The sequence below is a fragment of the Electrophorus electricus genome, chromosome 7 (assembly GCF_041902795.1).
Source record: "Electrophorus electricus isolate QZ-2024a chromosome 7, ASM4190279v1, whole genome shotgun sequence".
Lineage (NCBI taxonomy): Eukaryota > Metazoa > Chordata > Actinopteri > Gymnotiformes > Gymnotidae > Electrophorus > Electrophorus electricus.
The window spans coordinates 31,835,672-31,859,750 of record NC_137503.1 but is presented as its reverse complement, the minus strand read 5'-3'; the positions used below and the strand labels follow the sequence as shown (position 1 = coordinate 31,859,750).

The 24,079-nt window shown below is 51.1% G+C and overlaps 1 protein-coding gene across 2 annotated transcripts; it reads left to right on the top strand.

The window, feature by feature from the left end:
- Positions 1–165: 165 nt before the first annotated feature.
- Positions 166–23,645, top strand: prrc2c (proline-rich coiled-coil 2C). Of its 2 annotated transcripts, none has more exons than XM_027026007.3 (34): positions 166–589; positions 3,677–3,847; positions 4,427–4,604; positions 5,447–5,565; positions 5,932–6,066; positions 6,186–6,478; positions 7,457–7,536; positions 7,979–8,118; positions 8,266–8,350; positions 8,582–8,765; positions 9,179–9,746; positions 10,047–10,219; positions 10,443–10,686; positions 11,008–11,218; positions 11,632–14,055; positions 14,646–14,794; positions 14,915–15,069; positions 15,348–15,714; positions 15,833–15,918; positions 16,049–16,243; positions 16,444–16,695; positions 16,894–16,986; positions 17,264–17,365; positions 17,510–17,696; positions 19,314–19,517; positions 19,808–19,929; positions 20,148–20,290; positions 20,800–21,034; positions 21,669–21,776; positions 21,875–22,081; positions 22,265–22,368; positions 22,445–22,571; positions 22,693–22,917; positions 23,061–23,645. In XM_027026007.3, exons 2-34 carry the CDS (start codon positions 3,733–3,735, stop codon positions 23,322–23,324), a joined length of 8,274 nt encoding a protein of 2,757 aa, XP_026881808.2. In that variant the 5' UTR covers positions 166–589; positions 3,677–3,732; the 3' UTR covers positions 23,325–23,645. The 2 variants fall into 2 exon arrangements, with proteins under 2 accessions (XP_026881808.2, XP_035379832.1); XM_035523939.2 differs by having other exon boundaries at positions 11,005–11,218.
- Positions 23,646–24,079: the final 434 nt, after the last annotated feature.

Below are 24,079 nucleotides of genomic sequence, written 5' to 3'. Positions count from 1 at the left end.
AGATAGATTTGGTATTCAGTCGTTCAGGGTGATTCTCATTGATCGTGACTATGTACGAACGAGTCGGTAGATACGTGGCGCCACCTGGCGGTGCATCGTTGTACACGCTGCCTTTAAAATACGCAGGACACGCAGCCGCCGTCTTCGAGCGCGATGACGTCGGGCGCTCGTGGACTGGCGTGCTGCCATCTTTGATTGTGCGACAGGCCGCGGCGCGAGCGGGGGCCCCTCTCTGTCTCTCTCGACTTGAGAAGATCTGTCTCACGCGAGACAACGGGAAAATAACGAATACCGCGAATAACGGCGGTAGCGGGCCCGGTACCGCTTAGACTTTACAGGCCGTGTAACGAGAGAGAAGAGCGGCCGGACGAACCAGGAGTGCCGGGGGCCTTGTCTCTGGAGACGGCTGCGGGTCGCTGGCTGTTGAGCTAGCTAGCGTTAGCTCACAGGCTTTTGTATCCACCGGCCACACACACACACACAGACAAACACACACACACCACGGCGAAGTGGGCCGGTAGATACACACACGCTCGGACGGGCAAAGCCACAGTCTTTTGAGTCACAGAGACGGGACCGGCGGAGACAGGTAAGACCGATGACCGTTTGGGTTAAAAAATAACCGTTAGCCGGCTGGCTAACTCCCTGAGGGAAGAAGCAGAGCGAGCTGCGGCACAGCAGGCTGCACGCGAGCTAGCTTAGCCAAGTTAGCCAGCTAACCTAGCAAAGTGCAACGCCGCCAAGAATGTGGGCTGGGGTAAAGCCGAGCGTGGCTAGCTAAGGTTAGTTACCCTCTGGTCATCTGTTGAGAAGTTAATTGAAAAACGAAACGTCGGTGTTTGTTAGCCGGGGTAGCTAGCTAGCTATCTGCATTGCGAGGACACTGATTTTCCTCTTCAGGCGAGCTGACGGCTAGCTGCAGATGTTGGCTTTAATGTCCCTTTAGTCGAAACAGGCAGGGTAGCTATAGGTTAGGGAGACTTGCTAAAATACGGCGATGAGCCGGGAGGCCACCTCACCGGGCCGCTCTGACCCACCCTCTACTATATATATATATATATATATATATATATATATATATATATATATATATATATATATATATATATATAAATAATGAGCGCATTTTCCTTTTGGCGAAAATGCATCGGCACCCAATGCCCGCCTCCACAGTAAGTAAAACTGATTTAACTATGGTTGGCGTTAGCTAGCATTTACAGCCGATGTGCATATTCACACTGGTGAAGTGCGCTCCCTTCGCCTGCTCTTCAGCTTTTTTCAACGATAAACTATTAAAATTGCCGCCATGATGCTGAACCGTGTTTGGCTCAGGTAACCAGACAGGGCTTGATGACTTCACCTTATTTTGTCGCGCCTTTTCCGAGCCAATCGTGGAGACACATTGCTTGTCTTACAAACGATTGACCTGCTCGTTTGGGCGGCAAGTTCTTGGCTCCAATTTATAGAATGGTTCTGAAATGACTAGAAATTCACCCTCGAAGAAATCGGTACGCGAGTTGTGAGCAGTTAGCTATCTACACATTGCTTTTGGTTTGAAAACTAAGTGGTTGCATGGCTGCAAGACTCGGACGTTTTGGTTTAAAGTCATCAGATTCCATGTCCCCAAGAAGACGGAACAAATAAAACGTGATTTATCTACCCGTTTGCTGTAGTACCTTAGCAAGTGCGGCAAACCAGCGAAGACGTCGGTATTGAGATCGTCTCATCGTTTCCTCGTGCAAGTAAACAGTTTTTCAGAGTAGGCAGTCTTTGAGGAAGTAAGCAAAAGCATATTTGTCCAAGGAAGCTTGCAAAATAAAATAAAAAATAGGGAAAAAAAAAAACTGAATGGCGTGCGATCTGTTTTGGCCTAAAGCTTCCAGCATCTATGGCCTATGTAGTGTCTCCGTTACAGGGCAGCATGGTTGCTATACGAGGACCTCTGGCCAGGCGTGAAGTCATTGACTTCTGCTTGTCCACTTGAGGCAGTGAGCTCAATACCGGCATTTGCTCAGCGCTCTTTCTGGGGATGCACTGGCGGCGCGATTGGCTTGCTCATTTGGATGGCAGATGTGCTGGCAGACAAGAAATTGATGGAATTTTAAGAGGTAGCGTAGGGATCTTGAGGTTCTTGCTTGCACAATCGCTTTGAAGTATGGTGAAGGGCTTGTGATTTGATTGAGAGTAAATTATTTCATGTAAAAGCAAACCTTGTGCTGTGTGTGTGTCAATGCTTGCCATCTGATCTAACCTTGAGCCATACTGATATTATTCCTAGAATTAATTGCGCTTTGCTTGTGGGGTCCTACACCTGCAAAATATTCCCTTCTGTGCCCTCAAACTGCATATTTCAATAGATATTTTGCACCTCTCAGGGTGGCTAGGCTTCATTAGTTCTTCCTCCCCAGAGTGAGTGAGATTACATTGTCCTTATAATGTGTAGTCACTGGACCGCAGCATAAGCCAAACGGTGCAATTGATGCATTTGGTGCAGGTGTGGAGTGACCGTGATTGGGGTCCTATGGAGACATGTAGAACCTGTAGACATCTGCTTGTGCAGGTACATGGGTAAGTGCACTTTCTCAGGGTCCCCTACAGAGCGCTTCACCCTGTCCCTCGAAGGACAGAATATGCTGAAGGACACTATGGTACCTATGACTGCAGTGCAAGGACTACACACTAGCCTCAGCTCTACAGTGCCAAGTCCTTGCCAAACCCCTGGCCTCTGTAAGGCCCTTCTAACTCAGTTCAGCTGGGCCTACTACAAAAAAGGTCTGCTTTTGCCTTAGAACCTGCCCCTCATCTTCCAGATTATACCTTTGCACTCAATTGGAGACCCTTTACGTTTGGACAGTGATGGTCACACCGAAAATACCAATATCGAGCTTAAGTGCATCTGTAGTGAGATGTTGCTGCTTAGTTACATGTTTGCACATTTCTTAGTAACAAATTCTGACCTAAACACTATCGAGTGTGATCTCTAGACGGCGAGAGCAAGGCTACTTTCACTTTTGTTTCTCGCGCAAGATGCTCGTGCCGCTTGTTGAAAAGCTGAAGAACCCGGGAAGCTTCTGGCTAGATCAAACGCGCCATCGTCCGAGGCGTGTGGGCGTTCGCGATCTTTGCCTGTGCTCATTTGAGATTTGCTTTTGTTTGTGTTCTTGTTTTGAGGTGGGTTTATTTTTTTTAGTTGTTTCGTACTGGGAGAATGAAACACGAGTTTGTAAGTCGAGCATATACCCCTGGTGTGGACCACTCCAGCGTCAGTGGGGGGTCAATAAATGCCTGGACCTCTATGTTAAGGTGACTGTCTTCCTCATGCTGTACTGTCACTTGGCTGCGGCCCCTTCTGAGTGCAGTATTGAATCATCAATTATGAATGGAACCCCATGTTGCTCCCAGACCTGTTCCAGCCGACCCCCTTGCTGTCAATCTGCCTGTTGACATGGCAACATGACATGCTTCATCGATTTGTGGCATTTATTTAAAACTGCAGATCTCTAGCTCTCTGTCAGGAGGCTGTTAATTGTCATTTGAAGAGAATTAGGACAGGACTGGCAGAGAACAGAATTATTTTGGATGCTCTATATCAACTTGCAATCAAAACACACTAACTTTTGTCAGTCTGATGCTTGACATGCTCACTCACCTTCAGCTCCCTCCCCCCCCTGCCCAGGAGCCTGGTTCTGAGGAGTGAGGCCAGAGGACCAGACTCAATGAGTTTCCAGCGAAATGTCCGAGAAGTCAGGCCAAAGCACCAAGGCAAAGGATGGCAAGACCAAGTATGCAACCCTTAGCCTCTTCAACACATACAAGGGCAAGTCTCTGGAGACCCAGAAAACTGCAGGTACGGCAGCACCCCGTTATAACTCAAAAGCACATCGCTAAAACCTCTGGTTTGGTGTCCACTCTGGCGTGTTTCATAACTAGATTTTCCTTCACATTGAGTTTAATTTTGGGCCTGCAGATGAGTTAGTAACGTTCTTAATGCCAAGCTCAAGACTGTCTGCGTCGGAAGCTGCACATTGTTATAGTGCGCATGGTTCACCAGACAGGAATGTGAGGTCGGACGGGAGGAGTGCACCCCCCCCCAACTGACCCCCCAATGTTCCTCCAGAGTATCACTGCTCAAATAAGCAGCAATTGTGCTCTAGTCACCACCATGCATTTCTATTAGCTTTTAGGAGAGCGTTTGAGTACGAGCATGTTGTGCGTGCGTGCGTGCGTGTGTGTGTGAGAGAGAGAGAGAGAGATGACGACATCAAGGGTGCTGTATAAGCCTGTTTCCTTTTCATTTGGATTCTCCTCAAGGGCATCTATTAGACATGAGGTTCAACTTTAAAATGCCTCTGACTTATTCACTCAGTCATTTTTTTCTCTCTCTCTCTCTCACACGTGTGTGTGTGTATGTCTTATACCTTTCTAGTTGCTGCCAGACATGGGCTCCAGAGTTTGGGCAAAGTTGCGGCCAGTCGGCGTATGCCACCTCCAGCCAACCTGCCCAGCTTGAAGGCTGAGAATAAAGGCAACGACCCCAACGTGAGCATCGTGCCCAAGGACGGCAGTGGCTGGGCCTCCAAGCAGGACCAACCCGGAGACGAGCGGTATGGCACACCGAGTCTGACTAGCTGCCTAAAAGCTATAATCAGGTTTAGTCATACAAGCATTGCCCTAACTCTCTAATGAATTCAAAAATAATAATTTCATAATTTTTTTTTTTATCAGGTTAAATCAAGGGAAGACAGACATGGTATGAATCTGTATCAGCATGAGTTAGTTAGAAACTACAGCAGTCAGAATGCCTGATAAACACCGTGCTGTGGTTTTAGCTGATGCTGAACAGTGACTCTCTGCACTGGTTCCGTAGAATCTATTTTTAATGTTCGGAAGTGCAGACCTCGGAGCCTTTCTGAGCGTTTCACCCCAGGAATTGTTTATAGTCACGATCTATAAATGATGTCTGCTCACTAGAAGATAAGCAAATTTTAAGCATTGAGATTCTGGAGTTGGTATTTTAGTTAAAGCTATTAGTGTTAGTATTGGCGTAGAATTTGGTGTTTCTTGACTCAGGTGTGGCCACTGTGGATCAATAGTCCCGAGTCTCAGAGAAAAGCTGGCTGTGGGAGACATTGTCTTGCCGCTCTTTTTGAAAGTGTAACCTGATCATTCTCCTCTTGGGCCAATGCTGTTCTTGTGTTTTGCTGTTTTCTCTTCTGCGGTCTCTTTCACTCCTAATTAGGTCCTTTTCTTCCGTCCTTTCTGAGTCACCTTTGTATGTTGCCTGCACTACAGATCTCCACACATCCACGTAATATCTTTGTATCTCTCCCTCTCTCTCTGTCTCGTGCTCTCTCTCTCATGCACAGCTGTTGTTGCTAATGAGCAGTGTTGTAAGGTTTTTGCTCTACTTGTCCTCATGTCTTTCCCCCTTGTCTGGTGTCTGCAGGCTGCAGGAGAGCCCTCCCACGCAGCCAAAGCCCGCTGCTCCTCTGGGAGCAGACCCCCCCCTTGGCGGCAGCAGCAGCCGCTCCTGGGCCAACAGCAAGCCTACTGCAGCCCTCGACGGTCAGCCCCTGAGCCCACACACGCGCGCACTTCCCTGCCCCTCTCCCTTTCAGTTTGATGGATGGAAAATTGATCCTCAGAAAAGCTCCTTGTAACACTTCTTTCGTTTGTCTGATTAGCTCGCCTAATTCTGAGGTCATATTTTTATATATTTAGAGATGACGGCTTGGCTGCATTGGCTCACCATGCCTGACAACCTCATAAAAAGACTTTCTTTTTTTTTTTATCTCAATGAATTAATTATTTCCTGTGTGGACATCATTATATAGAGTCAAGCATGCCACCTTGTAGGATGTTTGACTGTAAGCAAGGGCGAAGTCTCTATGACTCCAGCGCAAATCCACCGTTCTCTCTCTCTTCAACCAGGAGCCCCACGGATAAGCAGCCAGTTCCACCAGGAGTTTCCCAGTCTGCAGGCCTCAGGAGAGGTGGAGAAATCGGGCGAGCAGCAGCAGCAGGAGGAGGAGCCGTATGGACCAGGCCCCAGCCTCAGACCTCAGAGTGCGCAGCGCATCAAAGCTGATCAAAATGAAATGCACGCCATTAAATGAAATTTCGTTAATAATCTCTCTCTCTCTCTCTCTCTCTCTCTCTCTCTCTCCCCCTCCCTCCTTCTCAAGATGTGGGCAGCTGGCGTGAAGGTGGGGGTCGGAATCTGAACGTGGCTCCCAGTCCCGTGGAGATGGACAGCAAGACCCCAGATGAGGCAGGGGTGGGGCGAGGCTCTCCCTCCCCCACTGACGACTCTGACGAGGCGGGGAAGCCCTCCGCTGGGGAGGGCAGGGAGAAGAGGGATGCCAGAGAGAGGCTTCCTGCTCCCGCCCCCCAGCACAAACTCAACGGCGGACAGCAGCCTCTGGGGGGCGTACCCTCTCAGTTCCACACCCAGTTCAGAGGCATGATGCCACCTTATGTAAGTCATTTCAATGAAGAAAGGGAAGTATTATTAGATGTTTTAGGTTATGTGTGGAACTGCTAATTGTTAGCTGTTTCTGAGCTTTTTTTTTTTTGGCAGTGTTGTAAGTGAAACATTTAGCAGTTTAAGGTGACATTAACGAGTTTAAAGCTGGGCTTACAACACAATTTTCTTGCCTGATTTAAAAAAACAAACAAAAAAAACAACAACTCGATTTTCCCCTTGCCACAAATTTTCCCAATTTGAAGTGGTTTTCCAGGCCTGGTGGTATGAGGAGAAGCCAGTCAGTCTTCAAACCTCTGATTGATCCCTGCAGTGATTGGCCCTCCAGCATTACAAAACTCAGAACATTCACAACTCGTGCGGTGTGACGTCAGTGATGTAACTGAGCGAGTGATGCTGGCAGCAGCCAGTGAGAACTAGAAGAATAAAAATTAAAATGGCACAGACGCTGGCACACGGTGCAGCACAGATGATGAGCTGCATGTACTACAGTGGGTCTAGAGTGTTCTAGTTTGGCTCTAGACAATCTCCTGTAAGAGTTATCACGGTCTGCTTTTTTCCTTTAATTTTGACACATCCTGCTCATTTAACTGCAGAAATGAGTTGGAGGATGTTCGTAGCCTGTGCTGCTTTACCCGCTCGCCTAGCGTCTGCACTCTTATGAAAGAACGGCGAAGCGTTCTGAGATTTGCGTTAAGAGGGAGATGCCCCCTCTTAGGATTTTAAGTCGTGTGGTGTATGCCGAGCCCACGGTGTCCTGAGCAGTTTACTTGGTTTAATTAGCGGTTTCTGTGCTTCCTTTACTTTAGGTTAATGTTGAAGTTTTGGGGAAAAAAGCCACAGAATGGCTTCCAGTTTGAATCATCATATTTCCTTGTTCCCTTTTCATCAGTGCAGTTGTTCAGTGGTGTAGTTTATATACTTAATTGTGCTTGAAGTTGTAACATAATCACGAATCTTCCTGTCCTGCAGATGTTCCACGCATATCCTCGTATGTCATACGCACCTGTGCAAGGAAATTTCAGGTACCCAGGCCAGCAAGACGGCTCAAAGTGAGTGAACGGTGTTTGAATGGTTCAGATGCTACATGCTAATGTCAGCGCAGCAGACCACCTGCCTCTAAACAGCTTAATGTGCATCTTTCTGTGGTGCAAAACTGATTTAGATTTATGAAATTTAGCTGACACTTTTTTCCAGTTTAACTTACAATTATGCCTGAAAACAACAGTTAAGTGTTAAGGGCCTTGCTCAGGGGTCCAACAGCAGCAACCTGGCTGTGGTGGGGCTTGAACTGGCAACCTTCTGATTACAAGTTCAGCCAAACATGAGCCTTTGTGTTTAGTTCATCTTGCCGCCCTAGGTAGCACATCTCGTGTGTACATAAGCAGTACAGGCTTGATCATCCACTCCTTAGCTAATCCCTTGCTACTTGTGTTGAGAAATTATGCTGCTCTTTCCCCAAGCCTCAGTCTCGCCTCCTCTTATCTCTCTCAGGGGTCCACGGGCCAGTGCGAGGCCTTCCCAGCCTCCCCCTCAGTCCTGGCTACAGGACCCAGACCGGCCTTCCATTGTTAGCGCCTCTGAGCTCAAGGAGCTCGACAACTTGGACACGGATGCCGACGAGGGTTGGGCTGGTGAGTTTGGCCGTGTCCCTCGGCTTCGTCGTGAAATCAGGTGGAATCAAGTGTTGTAACCTTTTGGTTCCACTGTGCGGTCAAGGGTGTTTATACACTCCTTCAGTGTGTTTCCTGGCCGTGAGGTTTAGTTGTCTGTCTTCTCAGGTGCCCAGATGGAAGTTGACTACACAGAGAAGCTGAACTTCAGTGACGACGAGGAGAATCACACAGCCAAGGAGAAAGGAGACTGGTGAGGAACATTTGGGTTTAGGTTGTTGTAATAAATTGAGGTCATTTTAACTTCAGGAGGTTTTCTTTCTATAGCTTCAGACAGATGTTTGAGTTGCTCCATTCATCTCTTGACGTTACACCCCATTGTGAATTCCATGTGTGGCAGTCCTAACCACATCGTTGCACTGACTAGGACAACATGGCCAAACAAGCAAGCACAATATTCACCGTCAACATTTTTCCCCTGCAGGGAGTGGATGAGCAAGGTTGACCGCATGCGACCGCGGAATGCCGACACCCAGGAGGCTTGGAAGGAGGCCGGAGAGGAGAGGAGTGAGGGCAAGAGTGCATGGACAGACAGCAGAGACCCTAGAGCGCCCTCCCCAGGCAGCATGACTCAGTACAGCAAAACTGGGCCAGCCCAAGACTACCAGGTATGTAAACCAGTTCTTTATGCCAGTGAATGTGGTGAAATGTGACTTGAACATGTTGGGATGTATTATCTAATGCTTTACTATGGTGCTGAGTCAAACCCTGACATGGGGCCCAAAGTCCAAAGATTACCTGAGGATCCTTTTAAAAAGGAAAGTTTTGAAGCAGACGGGTTTGTTCCAGAATAAACAGGATCTTCAGAGCTTCTCACATCAGCTTGTTGCAGGATATTCCTGGCACATGGTGTGAATGAACAGGGTTTAGTATAAAAACACAAAACGGAATAAAATCCTTCGTGCGACTGCAGTGTGCATGTGGGATCCTTGAATCATGACTGCACTGTAGTGAATGAGGTTGCTGTAGTTGTTGAGAACACAGTGGGCTGATGGCAAGTTTTATTCACACATTCCCCCAGGGTCAGACAGCCGGGCGACCCGTGGGGAGCGGAGGGGTCCGCATGGCAAAGCAGCCTTCTGTGCCACCTGCCGCGGGCGAGGACGACGCCGAGGCCTGGCGGCAGAAACGGAAGAAGCAGTCAGAGCTTTCGGAGGCTGTAGAGCGCGCGCGGCGGCGGCGTGAAGAAGAAGAGCGCCGCATGGAGGAGCAGAGGCTGGCAGCCTGCGCCGAGAAGCTCAAACGCCTCAACGAGAAGCTCCGGCCTGCTACGGAGACTGCCAAGCCCGCCACGCCCACTCACGAGTCAGAAGATGCCGAAACATTGCCCAACCCACCCGCTGAAACCCCACCCTCTCAGGCGCCTCCCCTGCCGCAGCCCCTCCCACCCTTGCCAGTGCCTTCCCCCCACAGCATGCCTGAGCCAAGTGTGGAGGAGGAGCCACAGTTTGTTCCAAGGCAACCCAGTCCTCCTACCCACAGGACTGCTCCAGAGCTGCAGGGGGCTGAGGTGGAGGTTGTGGTGACTCAAGAGGTGCAGGTGGAGAGGCAATCAGTGAGGGACTACTTTAGTACGGAAGAGTGTAGAGGTACGGAGGGGTGGGCATACCAGCCCTGAGGGGCCAGGTTGGCATCTGTCACTTATCGTTTTAATCAGCACAAAAAAATCCAAGATAATTCGATCATAATCTTTGTTAAACTTGCCCCAAGATGGTCACAAGATTTGTTTTAGATAAGAGCAATAATGATAAACCTTAAAGCATTTTAGTGCACCCTTTTTTTTAATCTCAGAATTGCCCAGGCGAGCCCAAGGGATGGAATATTGCATTTCATATCTAAAGCGTTGCGTCTCGTTCACATATTAAGTCCGTCTGTATGTCCTTTTGCAGCGGAGGAGTCTCAGTTGACCCTCCCCCGCCTGGATCACGCTGTCAGCGAGGACACCACCCACCCGCAGCTAGACAACGAGGGCGAGGCCGGCACGACCGCCCGGCCCGCCCTCACCTCCGGATACTCCAAACAGTTCCAGAAATCTCTGCCACCACGCTTCCTCAGGCAGCAGGTAGTACCCTCCAACCCCGCCTGATTTTTCATGGTGAAACCGTTGCGTTGGTTTGAGAGCTCTTGGAAAGTGAGTGTTGCTCGTAAAAGAAGTCTCGTCTGTAGGGGTTAATTAATGGCTTATGTGTAGAGTGCCTCCGGGGGAGGAGCATTTGTCTTAAACCATCTAAGCTAATGGGCAGAGAGGGCTCTGACGGTCTCTTGATGCCATGTTCTCCTCCCAGGAGCAGCTGAAGCAACAGCAGTGGCAACAGCAACAACAGCAGCAGCAGGGCAGTGGGGGCTCTGTGTCCCCTTCTGGGGCCTCAGTAGCCCCCCAGCACCGCTCCCTCTATCAGCCTCTGGGCCCACACCATCAGCACCTGGCCTCTATGGGCTTCGACCCGCGCTGGCTGATGATGCAGTCCTACATGGACCCGCGCATGATGTCCGGACGCCCGCCCATGGATATGCCGCCCATGCATCCCGGTGAGCTGCTCTGCCTTCAGGCTTCCAGTTGAGAGTTGCAGGGGTTTGTTTTCCTCATGGGGCGTTGTTTCGGGATGGTCCTTCGTGAGTGGTTAAAATGGAATTTTGCCTGTTGCCCGTTATTCTCGTAAATGGAGTTTCCCATGTTTGAGGCTTTCATTTGGGCTTTTGATATCATTTAAATGTAACTGTGTGTAAACATTGGCTGAAAGCTAGAAATGTTAACAGTGTGTAATAGATCTTTGCGTTTGCATGCCGTGTTTACCGGCTGGTATTGTTTGATTTGATGGGGTGTGTGTGTGTGTGTGTGTGTGTTAGCAGGGCGGATGCCTCCGAAGCAGTTGGTGCGCAGAGAGCCCACAGACAACAGCAGTTCTGGTTCCGACTCCTTTGACCACCTGACCCGGCCCATCAGAGAGCATGGGATTCCCAGCGAGCCAAGAATGGTGTGGGGTTCTGAGCCTTACTCCCAGACTGAGCCCTTACCTTCTGCTACGCCCCCTAAATGTCGGGAGGACTGCAAAGAGCCAAGGTGGGTTTTCATGTGTTAAGAAAATAATTTGGCTTGTGCATTAAGGGTGTTTGGTGGTGGTTTTTCCAATTCATAACTTTAAAAGAGCAATAAGTAACTTTTTCCAACAATTTTACACGTTATACCTCAGCCTGACGCCATTGGGCTGTATGTTTCAGATTCTGTACTACTTAGGCTTCCTTTCTTAAATAGCGTTCTCTATTTTTTGTGGTGGTAAAAATGAATTATTTTTTAAGAAGCTGTTTTTTAATTTTGTTTGCAATATATTTAAAGTCTCCATAAGCCCTCCACTATTTGAATAATTTTTACTGCTCCTGCTGGTAGTTCAGGTAATTCTGTAATGAGAAACTCCATTTCAAATGGCACCTTTTTTCCTCAAGTCTCTGACATCCATTCTTGTCTTCTGTGGTCAGATTGGATGCAGGTCTGGAGCTGGAGAGAGGACTGTCAACTGTGTATCCCCAGGAGCACGGCCCCCTGGAGCCCAGAGCGAAGAGCGACTTCTTCAGAGAATCGTCTGAGCCTCTGTCTTCCTTCTCCCATGTCTCAGAAGACATGCCGGGCCTCCTGCAGACAGACCGGACCCCCGCCATTTCTTCCTTTGATCCCGAGCCAGCCGCGCTGTCCGCCGGGGAGGAGGTGGAGCCCCTTGGGCAGGCCGCCCTGAAGAGAACCATCTCCCAAGGTTCAAGCCACTCCCTCAAACTGGAAGAGCCCCGGTTCGAAGGGGTCTCTCTAACCCAGAAGGTTCTTGAACTCGATGACGCCAAAGAGAGGCCGGAGGACGTGCCCAGGAAGGAGCCCTTTGGCCAGGGATCCACGATCAGCAGCCGTGCCACCCCGCCCCCAGCTGTGGACAACGCACACAAAGCAGACAAGCTACTGCTGCCAGCAGCTAGCAAACAGAAGGGCGAGCTGCGCTGGGGTTCTCGTGGATCGGGAGGGGGCCGGAGGGATGGGTCCGGAGCGGAGAGGCCCTTGAGGAGGTCTGGGCCCATAAAGAAGCCGGTACTTCGTGATATGAAGGAGGAGAGGGAGCAGAGGAGAGAGAAGGAGGAGCGGCACGAACGCGGTGAGCGCTCAAAAAAGGAGGGGCCAACCCACAAAATCCCACCTACCGCAGCTGCTGCAGTGTCTGAGGGCCAGAAGCTGTCTGGCGAGGGGCAGAAAGAGCGTGTGGCTGAACCAGAGGAGGGGGTGGAGACAGTCGGTGGCAAATCAAGAGAGCCACAGACGTCGGCTGGATTGACCTCCACCAGCGGCCAGGAGGAAAAGGCAGGCAAGGCTCCATCCAACGAGAAGCGGCTTGAACCCAAACTGCCGTCCCGGAAAGAGTCTGGCCTGCCGCCGAGGGCTTACAGGCGTGAGGAAAGGGAGAGAGAGAGGGACCGGGTGGCAGAACGGGAGTGTGACTGGCCAGTCGACGCTAGCTTCAAAGGCCGTGGCCGAGGAGAGTACTACTCACGAGGGCGGAGCTACCGGGGCAGCTACAGCGGGCGGGGCCGAGGTGGCCGAGGACGTAGCCGGACGGAGTACCCGTACCGAGAGCCGCGCTCGCGCACCGACATGCTGAGTGGAGGCGGCGTGGCGGGCTTCCGCTGCCGTGAGGAGAGTGAGACGCGCAGCGAGAGCTCCGACTTCGAGGTGCTGCCCAAGCGCAGGCGCCGGAGGGGTTCGGACACGGACTCCGAGAGTGAGGGCAGGGAATCAGCTAGTGACACAGGAGCTTCGGACCGTGAGCCCAGCACCAAGCCCAACAGATCTCTGCGCCGCGAGCTGCCCGAGGCACGTGCCGCGGCGAAAGCCACATCGGGGTTCGGGTCCACGCACCCACACGACAAACCCGGCCCTCGGGTGGAGGAGGAGGGGCGGCCCAAACCGGGATTCTTGCCGAAAGGTGAGCCGACGCGCCGTGGCAGGGGAGGGGTGTATAATCGGAGAGGGGGAGGCAGAGAGCGGCCACCCCCAAGGTCCGCCCCCCTCCGGAGGGCCACGCCACGTGAGAGCCTCCCTTGGCCCTCAAAACCCATGGAGACCTTCCGGCTGGAAGAAGCAGAGACGTCCCGGCAGGACGGTCCGCCTGGCGACCAGCGCCTGCCCAAGTACGAGACCAAGAAGTTAAGAGAAGGGGGGCAGGGCGGCAGGGAGCGGCCCCGAAGGCCCAGGCCGGCACGGCCGCCCAGGCAGGACAAACCGCCACGCTTCCGGCGCCTGAAGGAGCGGGAAGCGGCGGTCATGGCAGGTGAGGCTCCGGCTGTGGCGACGGCACCTGCTGCCTCGGCTCCCGCTGCCGTTTCCCCCGCCCTATCCAAGGCTCCAGGGACGCCAGTCACGCTACCCGAAGGCACAGCGGTCAACACCGCTCCTGTTGCCATGGGGCCAGGCCCCGCACCTCCTGAACTCCCCACCTCAGAGGCAGCACTTCCCGAGGCAGCAACCACCATGGTCGCTGCAGGCAGCAAGTCGCCCGACCTGTCCAACCAGAACTCATCGGACCAGGCCAACGAGGAGTGGGAGACGGCCTCTGAGAGCAGCGACTTTAATGAGCGTAGGGAGAGGGAGGAGAAGAAGGGGGTACTGGAGGCAGGGGCCGCCACAACCACCTCTCCTTCCTCCGCACCCCCGCAGCCCGGGGTGGGCCACAGCAAGTCCCCTGGTGAGGCTGGAGCCACCCCGAAACGTGAGGCCGTCCCCACGGCCAAGAGAAGCTTCTCCAGCCAGAGACCTGTGGACAGGCAGAACCGCAGGGGCAACAGTGGTGCTAAAGCGGGCCGAGGGTACGCAGGCGGCAAGGGTGAGCGCCGGGGAGGGTCAGGAACCAAGGCTGCACGCAGAGGGTGAGTTCTCACTCATGGGTTATAAACCACAGTGACCCCATGGGTTTAGTAGCCTGATCTGTTGCTGTAATATTAATTTTGCCATAGATCTCTGGGTTATGTAGCTTGCTTCTCCAGTGCCTGGTCAGTGCTTTGTTAGAGATCAGCCTTGGGAGTGTGTAATGGACTACAGCCTGGTTCAGATTTGTGGCTGCTTTGTCTCCTGTACTAATTGCTGTCACATTTCTTAGTATAGTTGTCCAAATATAGACCATAGCTAACTATTTTTAGACTACCACCCATCTTGTGCCTTTTTTTTTTTTTTTTTTTTTTTTTCCACTCCTTTTTTGATACCTTTGCTCTGTCCTCTCACTTTCCTCCCCCTGTCTCTCTCTCCGTCTGTCAGAATAAGTGTAGTCCATTAACCTGGTTAGCACTGGGGTTTACAGCTCTAACTATACATGCAATTTCAAACAAAAAACCCCACTTTTTGATATTGTCTCAACTAGATTTTGTAGTAGAAGCACTACAGCTACTCATCACAAACACAACACTCTCTCTCTCTCTCTCTCTCTCTCTCTCTCTCTCTCTCTCTCTCTCTCTCTCTCTAGTGCTGTAACTCAGAGTACAGATGCTGCACAGACAGGATCAGGGCAGAAGGCCAACAAGGAGCCTGCAGCCAACCGCCGTAAAGAGGCCGTGAAGAAACCCAAAGAGAAGGAGAACGCGCTGTCTCAGTTCGACCTCAACAACTACGCTAGTGAGTAGGCCATGCTCCTTGCACTCGCATTTAACTGTTTCCATGGCCAGCGTCTTGAGCGCCGCACAGTGAAGCTTGTGGGTTCTCAGCCTCTCGCTTTGCCCTCATCGATGCCTCTAGGCGTAGTGATCATCGATGACCACCCGGAGGTCACGACCCTGGAAGACCCGCAGTCCAACACCAATGACGATGGCTTCACGGAGGTCGTGTCCCGCAAACAACAGAAACGGCTGCAGGACGAGGAGAGGAGGAAAAAGGAGGAACAGACCGTGCAGGTTAGCGGAGAGGGCTGATGAAGGGCTGAATTTTAAAGTCGACATCTGTGCTGACAGTTTGCAGTTGAGTCACAGATGAGTAAAAGTTGACTCATGCTTGGCCCTGTGACATTTTAGAACATTTTTGCAAAAAAATATTTGGAAAAAGTGCACTAATGTGTGATGGAGTGGGAGCAGAGTAGTGAGATTCACACTGCTTTCGGAGTGGGCTTGGTCCTGCAGGCCAAATAGAGGTTGATTTTAATCCTGTGTGCTTATCTGCATGTCCGTGCCTGTAGAACTGGAGTAAAAAGGGCTCGGGAGAGAAGGGTCGCAGCGGAGGAGGGTCCAAACTGCCCCCGCGCTTCGCCAAGAAGCAGCAGCAGGCTTCCTCCATTTCCCAGCAACAGCAGGCCGCTGCCCCACCTCATCAGGCCCAGGCTGCCCCCTCACAGCAGCCACAGCCTGCCATCTCCATGTCCCAACACAGCCTTCCTGCCCAGGCCCAGAGCACCAGCGCCTCCCAACCTCTAGAGGGCGCTGTGGCACCGCTGCCTTCTCAAACCGTCGACTTCCCTACCAAGACCCAGACGCACAGCACTCTGGGTACAGACCTGTGGGAGAATAAGGTGGCTGGCTCCACCGTGCTCCCGGACGTTAAGAAACGTAAGTGTTTTTACGTTTCTGCACTAGGATTTGCTGGCACATATCGCAGAGCTTGGGCATGTCAGTTCTGTTTGGATTTAGAAGGGATGTATGAATAATCGAGTAGCTTCTCTTTCAGTGGGACCCATCAGCCCCCCTCAGCCACCTGCAGTCAGTGCCTGGAATAAACCTCTGACCTCTTTCACCGGGGCCGTGACCCCTGAGGTGCGTGGGCTGCCTTCCTGACTTGTTTACCAACACACTGCCTGCTCCATAGTTCATCCAGCTCTATGGCCCACTGCAACAACATAAGGTGTGTGTGTGTGTGTGTGTGTGTGTGTGTGTGTGTGTGTAGGCCGTGAAGACTGGCGCGGATGGTGGTGTGGAACTAAGCATGGACAGCATCCAGTTCGGCGCTCCTTCCTCAGCGGGCAGCACAGACAGTGATGGCGTCCCCGCCCTGCTGGAAAAGCCGTCGGACAATAAACTGCCTGAACCCAAAGAGCAGAGGCAGAAGCAGCCTCGTGCTGGACCCATCAAACCACAAAAGGTAAAACACACAGACCAAGGATTCACTGGGATGCTGGGGTAACTCAATCTAATTCTAAACCTGACACCAATCCTAACGTTACCATGAAGCCTAAACCTGATCCTAACCTTTATCTAAAGCCTTTCCATTGCGGTTACCCTGACCTTAACGCTCGCCACTGACCCCTCCCCCTGATCCCCGTTCCCCACCCTACCACCCAGCTCCCTGACATTGCCGCCCCCGAGCCGAAGGAGTACAAGCCAGGTCCCATTGGCAAGGAGCGCTCGCTCAAAAACCGCAAGGCCAAAGACAGCCGGCAGGCGGATGGCGAGGGCCTGGAGAAGGGTGCCCCCAATGGTGCTAGCAGGGACAGAGACTCCAGCTCACCCCCCAAGGACAAAGTTCCCGAGCTAGGGGGGGACATCGAGGGCATGATCACTGTACCGTCCGCCGAATACTCGAACAGCTCCAAGGTAAGGCAGAACCGCTCCAACCCAAACTCTAATCCACTGCTTTGATTTCTTTTTAACAAAAATAACGTCACACAATGTATTAAATCGTTTCATATGCAGTGCGTGTGTGATGGATGTTTGTGTTTTATTGAGTGGATCCGTTTTAATTATTGATCAAATTGGACTGTGGGGTTCAGTGCAATGCCGCTTTTGTTGCAGGAGTCCGTGACGGACTACACCACTCCGTCCTCTTCGCTGGCGGACACTGTGCCCACCAGTGGTAGCAAGATGGAGGAGAGCCTTGTTGCTAATGTGAGCCAGAGTCACATTCATTACATCATTTCCTTTTTCCTGCTCAGCCACCTGTTCTCTTGCTTGGCACATACTTCAAAGAGAGTGAAAATTACCAAAGGGGGGTGTGTGTGTGTGTGTGTGTGTGTGTGTGTGTGTGTGTGTGTGTGTGTGTGTGTGTGTGTGTGTGTGTGTGTGTGTGTGTGTGTGTGTGTGTGTGTGTGTGTGTGTGTGTGTGTGTGTGTGTGTGTGTGTGTGTGTGTGTGTGTGTGTGTGTGTGTGTGTGTGTGTCATTCAGGTGGCCCTTCCCCACTCCTTGCCGCTGCCCCGTAGAGAGGCCCTCCAACAGAGCTCCAGCCTCAGCACGGTGTCTCCTGCCACAGTGGACCTCACGCTTAAGGTGCAGCATGTGCACACACCTTCTCCCTTCAGTCATGCATGGTCATTACCAAAATCCTACATTCCAGACAGTATCAGGTGCTTTACAGCCCTTGCACACAGTCTCCTGACGACCACTAGTAACATGTAACACTAATTTCTGCAGATGGAGTCCGCCCGGAAGGCGTGGGAGAATTCTCCAAGCCTGGGGGAGAAGAGCTCACCCGTCACCTCTTCTGCCTCTCCCATCACCAGCGGCGGGGGGGCTGGCAGCGCCTCCTTCAGCTCCTTCTCCAGCGCCTCCATGTCCCAGATTCCCGTGGCCTCCGTCACGCCGAGCACCTCACTGTCAGGTAGCGTGGTCACCATTCCAAAATTTGTTTCAATTCTGATACCAAGTCATGAATTTTCATACTTCATACATGCTCTTAAAAAAGGGAACACTCTAAAATGTCGTTATTGCTCTTTTCATTTAAACCCGAATGCCATTTTCAGGCAAAACACAAACCTTTAGAATGATAACAATAAGTAAATTAAAGCAGTTGTCTTCAAGGTAAACTAACAATGGCATAACCGGCCTGAACGGTATTCTGCCCCTGCTCGTCCTGAACTGTAGTCAAAGGGTGGCGGGCTAATATTTTCATTTTTTTATAATCTCATCTACTTCCAGAAATCTTCTCATCCCTTTTTAGATCACTTCTGTTCCTCTTTGCTGAATTGCTGCTCCTCGGTTGTCTTCAAGGTCGTCTTAGTGCTCCTGCTCGCAGGAAATGTAACGGTCTCGTCTCTTAGGAGCAGTTCCTTTTTAACCTCATCTTCAGTAGTAACAAAGGTGCTCTTAAACCTGGCATCTAGGAAAGTGGAGATGTTTACAGGCTGTCTGCAGATCCTTTAAGTCCTAAGGGGGGGGGAATCTTTTTGTCTTAACTCCATCTTTCATAGGTCTGAAAGACCACATTTTTGGGTTTAGCCATGGCAGCACCACCACCAGACCGCCGAACATCAATAACGTACGGCTACTCTTGGAGCAGAAGAATTCATATTCCCACTCTAGAGAAGCACCAATCCCATAACACTAACAAAGGAGTCGGAAACATTCTCACGGGATGTTTCCTGATTCTGAACTCGGACACCTCTGTCTGTAGGAGAGGCAAATCGGCATATCTTGCCAGGACTGCATGCTCTCCCTTATGAGTGGCAGGACTGATGAGTCAAAAACATTCACAGTTAAATTAGCTTAACAGCATTTCTTATTAGACCCTGAAGGAACAAGTGAAACTAGAATGCCTAAGAAATCGCATTTATACAGGTTATGTATGAATCTTTATGTATTGTCTTTCACATGACATGACATGAGTGAAGTAGTCACAGGACATCTGTCCAGCAGATGTTTGGTCAGGTCTGAAGCCTCTTTGCCAGATACTTTTTAGTAGCTGCACTTGTACCATACCGAGGTGTTTGAGCTCGCCTTTTCTCATTCCCTTTAAAGCCAAAATGCCCCTGTATTTCACATTGTGCCCTCTCTTCTTGTTGCTGAGGCTGCTGCCATCTTGTCAAATTGAAAATAGACGCTCTCTGTGTCCTTGGTCTTGCCTGCTCATGTTAATCAGGATTGTTAGTCATGTTTCCAGCCACATCGCGTAGAACACAAGGGCAGTATGCTTTAGAGTGACTGATCCGTTTTTAGCCACATCAAATAGCTGTTTGCATAGTAATGGTATTGCTATTTTATTTAAATGTTTTCTTTCAAATGATCATTCTCGTATAGTTTTTTTTTTTTTAAGTACCATGATATTTTTCTGTTCTGGTCTACCTTGCAACACTGCTGTCAGGTTCTCTGTAGGATATTGCCTGCACTCCACAAATCCAGTCATGTGAAACCGTGTAACCATCACAGACATTGCAAGTCTTTTTGATCTGTTCATCGTTTAGCCGTTTTCACGGGATGATGGCGACCGCTCTTTCTGCAGGGTCGGCCACCTACACCACGTCATCTCTGAGCACGAAGAGCACGTCTGCCTCAGACCCTCCCAACATCTGCAAGGTGAAGCCCCAGCAGGTGCAGACGTCTACCATGTCCACCAGCAACTTCTCCCAGCTGGGCTGTGTGCCCTCACTGTTACCGCAGCAGCAACAGCAGACCCCACAGGTCTTTGTGTCCCAGTCTGCAGCAGGTAAAGGCCCCATGTAGTTCTCTCTCTCCTCACACACAGCGCCTTATCTGTCACGTGCATACACATCCAGTTATCTGGAATAGTTTGTGGTTTGTTTGGTGTTTTTTTTTATTTTTTTTTGTTCTTCTAGTTGCTTTTTTCAGATCTTTCATGTGTGTTTGCAGTCAGTCTCAGTTTCTCGTGTGTGTGTGTGTGTGTGTGTGTGTGTGTGTGTGTGTGTGTGTGTGTGTGTGTGTGTGTGTGTGTGTGTGTGTGTGTGTGTGTGTGTGTGTGTGTGTGTGTGTGTGTAGGTTCTGCAGCACAAATCCCAGCCTTCTACATGGACACCAGCCACCTGTTCAGCACACCACACCCCCGCCTGCCCCCTCCCTCCATAGCCCAGCAGCAGGGCTTCCAGGCTGGCCTCTCTCAGGTGCGCAGCCCTGCTGCTTGTGGCTCATAGCAAACTGAAAGGGTGCTGAGGGCTTTTCTCTCTAAAGAATTTGTATCCATATTTGTTTATTTATTTTTGATCAGGTGTATTCTTTCATACGTTAGACACCTATCTTTTTTGTGTGCCGATGTGGGTGAGTGTGGGACCGAAAGCATGTGTGGGGGTGTGTTCACGGCCACTCGTGTCTGCTCCTGCAGCCCGCGGCGGTGCAGCAGATTCCCATCCCCATCTACGCGCCCCTGCAGGGGCAGCCTCAGCACCAGGCCCAGCTGGGCCTCAGCACGGGCCCTCCCGTCTCCCAGCCGCAGGACCTCTTCAGCTCGTCCATACAGCCCTACAGGTGCTCCACCCGCAGCCACTACTCTGTTTACCGTGTTCAAGGCCTGGACAAGTCCCAGTGATGTACAGGGCAGTGATAACTCGGTGGTTACGGTACTCGACCTCTAATCAGAAGGTTGCCAGTTCAAGCCCCACTACCACCAAGTTGCCCCTGTTGGGGGGCCTTAACCTTAGCAAGGCCCTCAAGTTGATGTTTTCAGTCATAACTGTAAGTCTCTTTGGATAAAAGTATCAGCTAAATACCATAAATGTAGATGGATACACAGAATGATTTGAAGGAATAAAAGTGTTGGTAAACATTTGCTTCAGGCTGAATAATCAATCTGCTAATTAATCTGATGATACTTTTAATCTGCTTGAAATCCTTTTTTGTCCCCTCTTAACCATGCCTATAATCGTTCAATATTTGGAATCCCATTCTGTGTTTCGTCACAAACCTGAAGCTGGGTGTGACATGCGTTCAGTGATGGGATCTTCCCTGACGATGTCCTCCCCATTCCACGTCTCCAGGTCGCAGCAGGCCTTCATGCAGAACAGCCTGTCCCAGCCGTCCCCCATGATGCTGTCGGGGACGGCCCTGCACAGCTACCCTGGTGTCCAGCCTCCAGAGCTGGCTAAGCCTCAGTCCAGCCTGGCCTTCCAACAGACTTCCAACGCCCAGCACATCCCCATCCTGTTTGAGCCACAGCTGAACCAGCCATCCGGGATGGGTGGCTCCCAGCTCATAGACACACACATCCTACAGGTTAGGCCTGCTACCTGCACCACTCCCAGTGTGGAAAGTCAGGATCTGATCTCCACATCTCAAATTTAAAAGTGAAAGCACTTTTTTCCAATATGTATACCCCCTAACTAGTGTTTTCTAAGAGAATAAGCAGCGCAAGGATTATTGTGATACATTTACATTGCAGTAAAGTGTTTCATCTCCTCCAGGCTACTTTGGTGGTCCCTGTAATGCAAGTTTGTCTGTCCACAGCAAGCCCATCCCAAAAACTACTTACATCAGCTAAATGTACCCACTCAGCTAGTTAACTATCCAATCACGTCATCATATCATATGTTAAAGTATATCTCTTAATTAGAACAATATAAAATAAATGTTAATACCTGCCTGGAGCACCAGCTAATTCAGACACCGTCCAAGCTTAATGTTTTCCCAGTATGTAGTAAAGGAAAGGAAAACCTGACACACCAGTGATTTCAGCTTGTGGCTTGTCGTGGCATGAAGAAATGCCCCGAATGGAGCAGATTAGCTGACTTTCAGTGATATTAGCTTCTCATTTGCATAAAGTGGAGGCCAAATCTTCTCTCCTCAGCAGTGTAAGCGGACCATAATTCTTTGCAGCCCATGACCAAGTGGCCCTGTGATTGTATTGCAGAGACAAGGGATGAGTCAGCATTCTAACCTGTACTCTGGCCAAGTGCAGCAGCATACGCAGAACAGCTACTACAGCTCGACCCAGAGCCCCAGCTCTGCACTGCAACAGGTACACACACTCGCTTCTATGCACCCACCCCTTTCTGCTTCTGCACAGCATGGTCGTTCAGAATGCGTGACGCGTTCGTTCTCTCCTCGTCGCCCTAGGTGACGGTGCCCATGCCTGGGTCACAGCTGTCGCTGCCCAGCTTCGGTTCAGGTGGAGGCCAGCCCCTGCTTGCTATGCCCCAGTCTCTGCCCCCCACTCCTCCGCAGACGCAGCCCCCCAACCTGAACCGCCAGCCGCCCAGCAGCCAACCCTACCGCGGCCTCATCGGCCAGAACACACACAGCATGATGCAGCCGCCCAACAAGGTGCTCACCCTTCCCCCGTAGCCCCCTCTAACACCTTCCCACAATGCAATAGTTCCCCAGTGAGACCTAAGCAAATCCCTTTATAGGAATTTGATGTTTTAATTGTGTGATTGTTGCATGATGAGTGTCTGCGGCGATTTGCGTATTCAGGTAAACTGAGACACTGTGTGTGGGGTTGGGTAGATGTGTGAGATGGATCTGAAGCTGTTTGGTACTGGAATGGACGTGAAACCTGGAACTCCTCCCATCAGTGCAAGAAGCACCACCCCGACCTCAAGTCCTTACAGGTGTGCAGCTATTCACTCCTTCACTCGCCACACACACACTGCATTCTGCTGTAATGTACATCCTCTGTACCCCCAGGGCGAGTTCCACGAGCCCCAGCAGCCAGTCCAGTAAGATGAACAGCATGCTGTATCCCAAACAGTTCCAGTCCGCCTCCCAAAGCATGCGTGTCCCACAGCACTTCCCCGGACAGTTCAACCCCCAGGTAAGTGTCGAAGAGCGCGTCCTTCCGCCTCCCGAACTAGTTCCCACCTTCCCACCTTGCGCCATTGTTCTGTGGGGCCGCGCTCTCACGCATGTGTGCTCTCCCCCTCCGCGGCACGCAGATGTTGTCCCAGCCCAACATGGTGTCTCCACTGGTCCGCCCTCCTCATGCGAACTCCTTTCCCGGGCCAGTGCAGCGCAGCCCCATGGGCTCCTCCATGTCCCCCAACCTGAGCGGGGCCCTGATGTCTCACCCCCGGCCCCAGCACCCGCCCCGCACCGCCCCTGGTGCCCCTCTGCCACCCCGCGGAACACAGGCCGCGCTCAAGGCTGAACAGGACCTCAAGGTAACACCAGCAGTACTCATGGGAAATGTAGTTGGTTCTTGAGGACCGGGGTAATGCAGGGAACAGGACTGCCTGCGCAAAGCATCTTGTCTGGCGTCTGCGTGTGTCCATCGTGTCCATTCCTCTCTTTGTTCCTCCTCCAGGCCAAGCAGAGAGCCGAGGTTCTGCAGTCCACCCACAAGTTCTTCTCTGAGCAGCAGCAGCAGCAGCAGCAGCTGAAGGCCCCCGTCACCAAGGCCACCCGAATGGAGGGGGCAGGCAAGGCTGTCGACAGCGTCGCCCCCAACCACCAGGGGGCGCCACTTGACCGCGCTGAACCCGACAAGCCCGCACCGCTCACTGCGGCCAAGCCCATCCGCACCGGTCCAATCAAACCCCAGGCCATCAAACCCGAGGAGGGCAAGTAGCCATGCCCGGCAGGGCGGTCAGACAGAAGGCTGAACAAACGGAGGGATGGATCGTTGGAGGGACTTGACAGAAGGGACGTCTCAAGTGCACTGGGGGGTGCCACAGAGTGAATGGCTTTATGCTGATTAGGATGCTCTACATGTGTGATTGCTCACCTTTAGCCTGCCCTCCTCTAGCTCCACCCCTTCCAGAATTTCTCCATCCTCCCCCTGTTCAATCTGTGGCGGAGGCTTGATTGTTAGCAGGTTGGCATCTAGTGTGTTTGTGTGTAGGGTATCTTTTTTTTTTTTTTTTTTTTTTTGGTTTTGTTTTGTTTTTTATACACCCTCCCCCTTACACAAAGATGGAAGTCGGAGCATCAGACACTGTATATCCATCATGTTCAGTGAAGGTGGAGTGCGACTGAATTTGCTGCTCATGAGTGCTTCATTTTTATAATTATGATGGCTCGCGCGCTCTCTCTCAAGTAGAATCATATGTTAAGGGAATTTCCTTTTGTTTATTGAAGAGTTTTATTTTTCTGTCTTGTTTTTGTAGTAAAAAAAATTCTTTCTTTTTCTTTTTTTTTTTCTTGTGGTCAGAATCTTTATTTTTGCCGTCTGGTCCCTCTGGGTTTTTTTTTTCTTTCTTTCAAGCCTCACTCTACCAGAAGAATAGACTGGAAGGTGGAGAGAAATGTGTGAACCAGCATCACTGACGTATGCACACACCTACCTGTGCATGTGCACTGCTCATCCTCTCCCTCTCGCTGTAG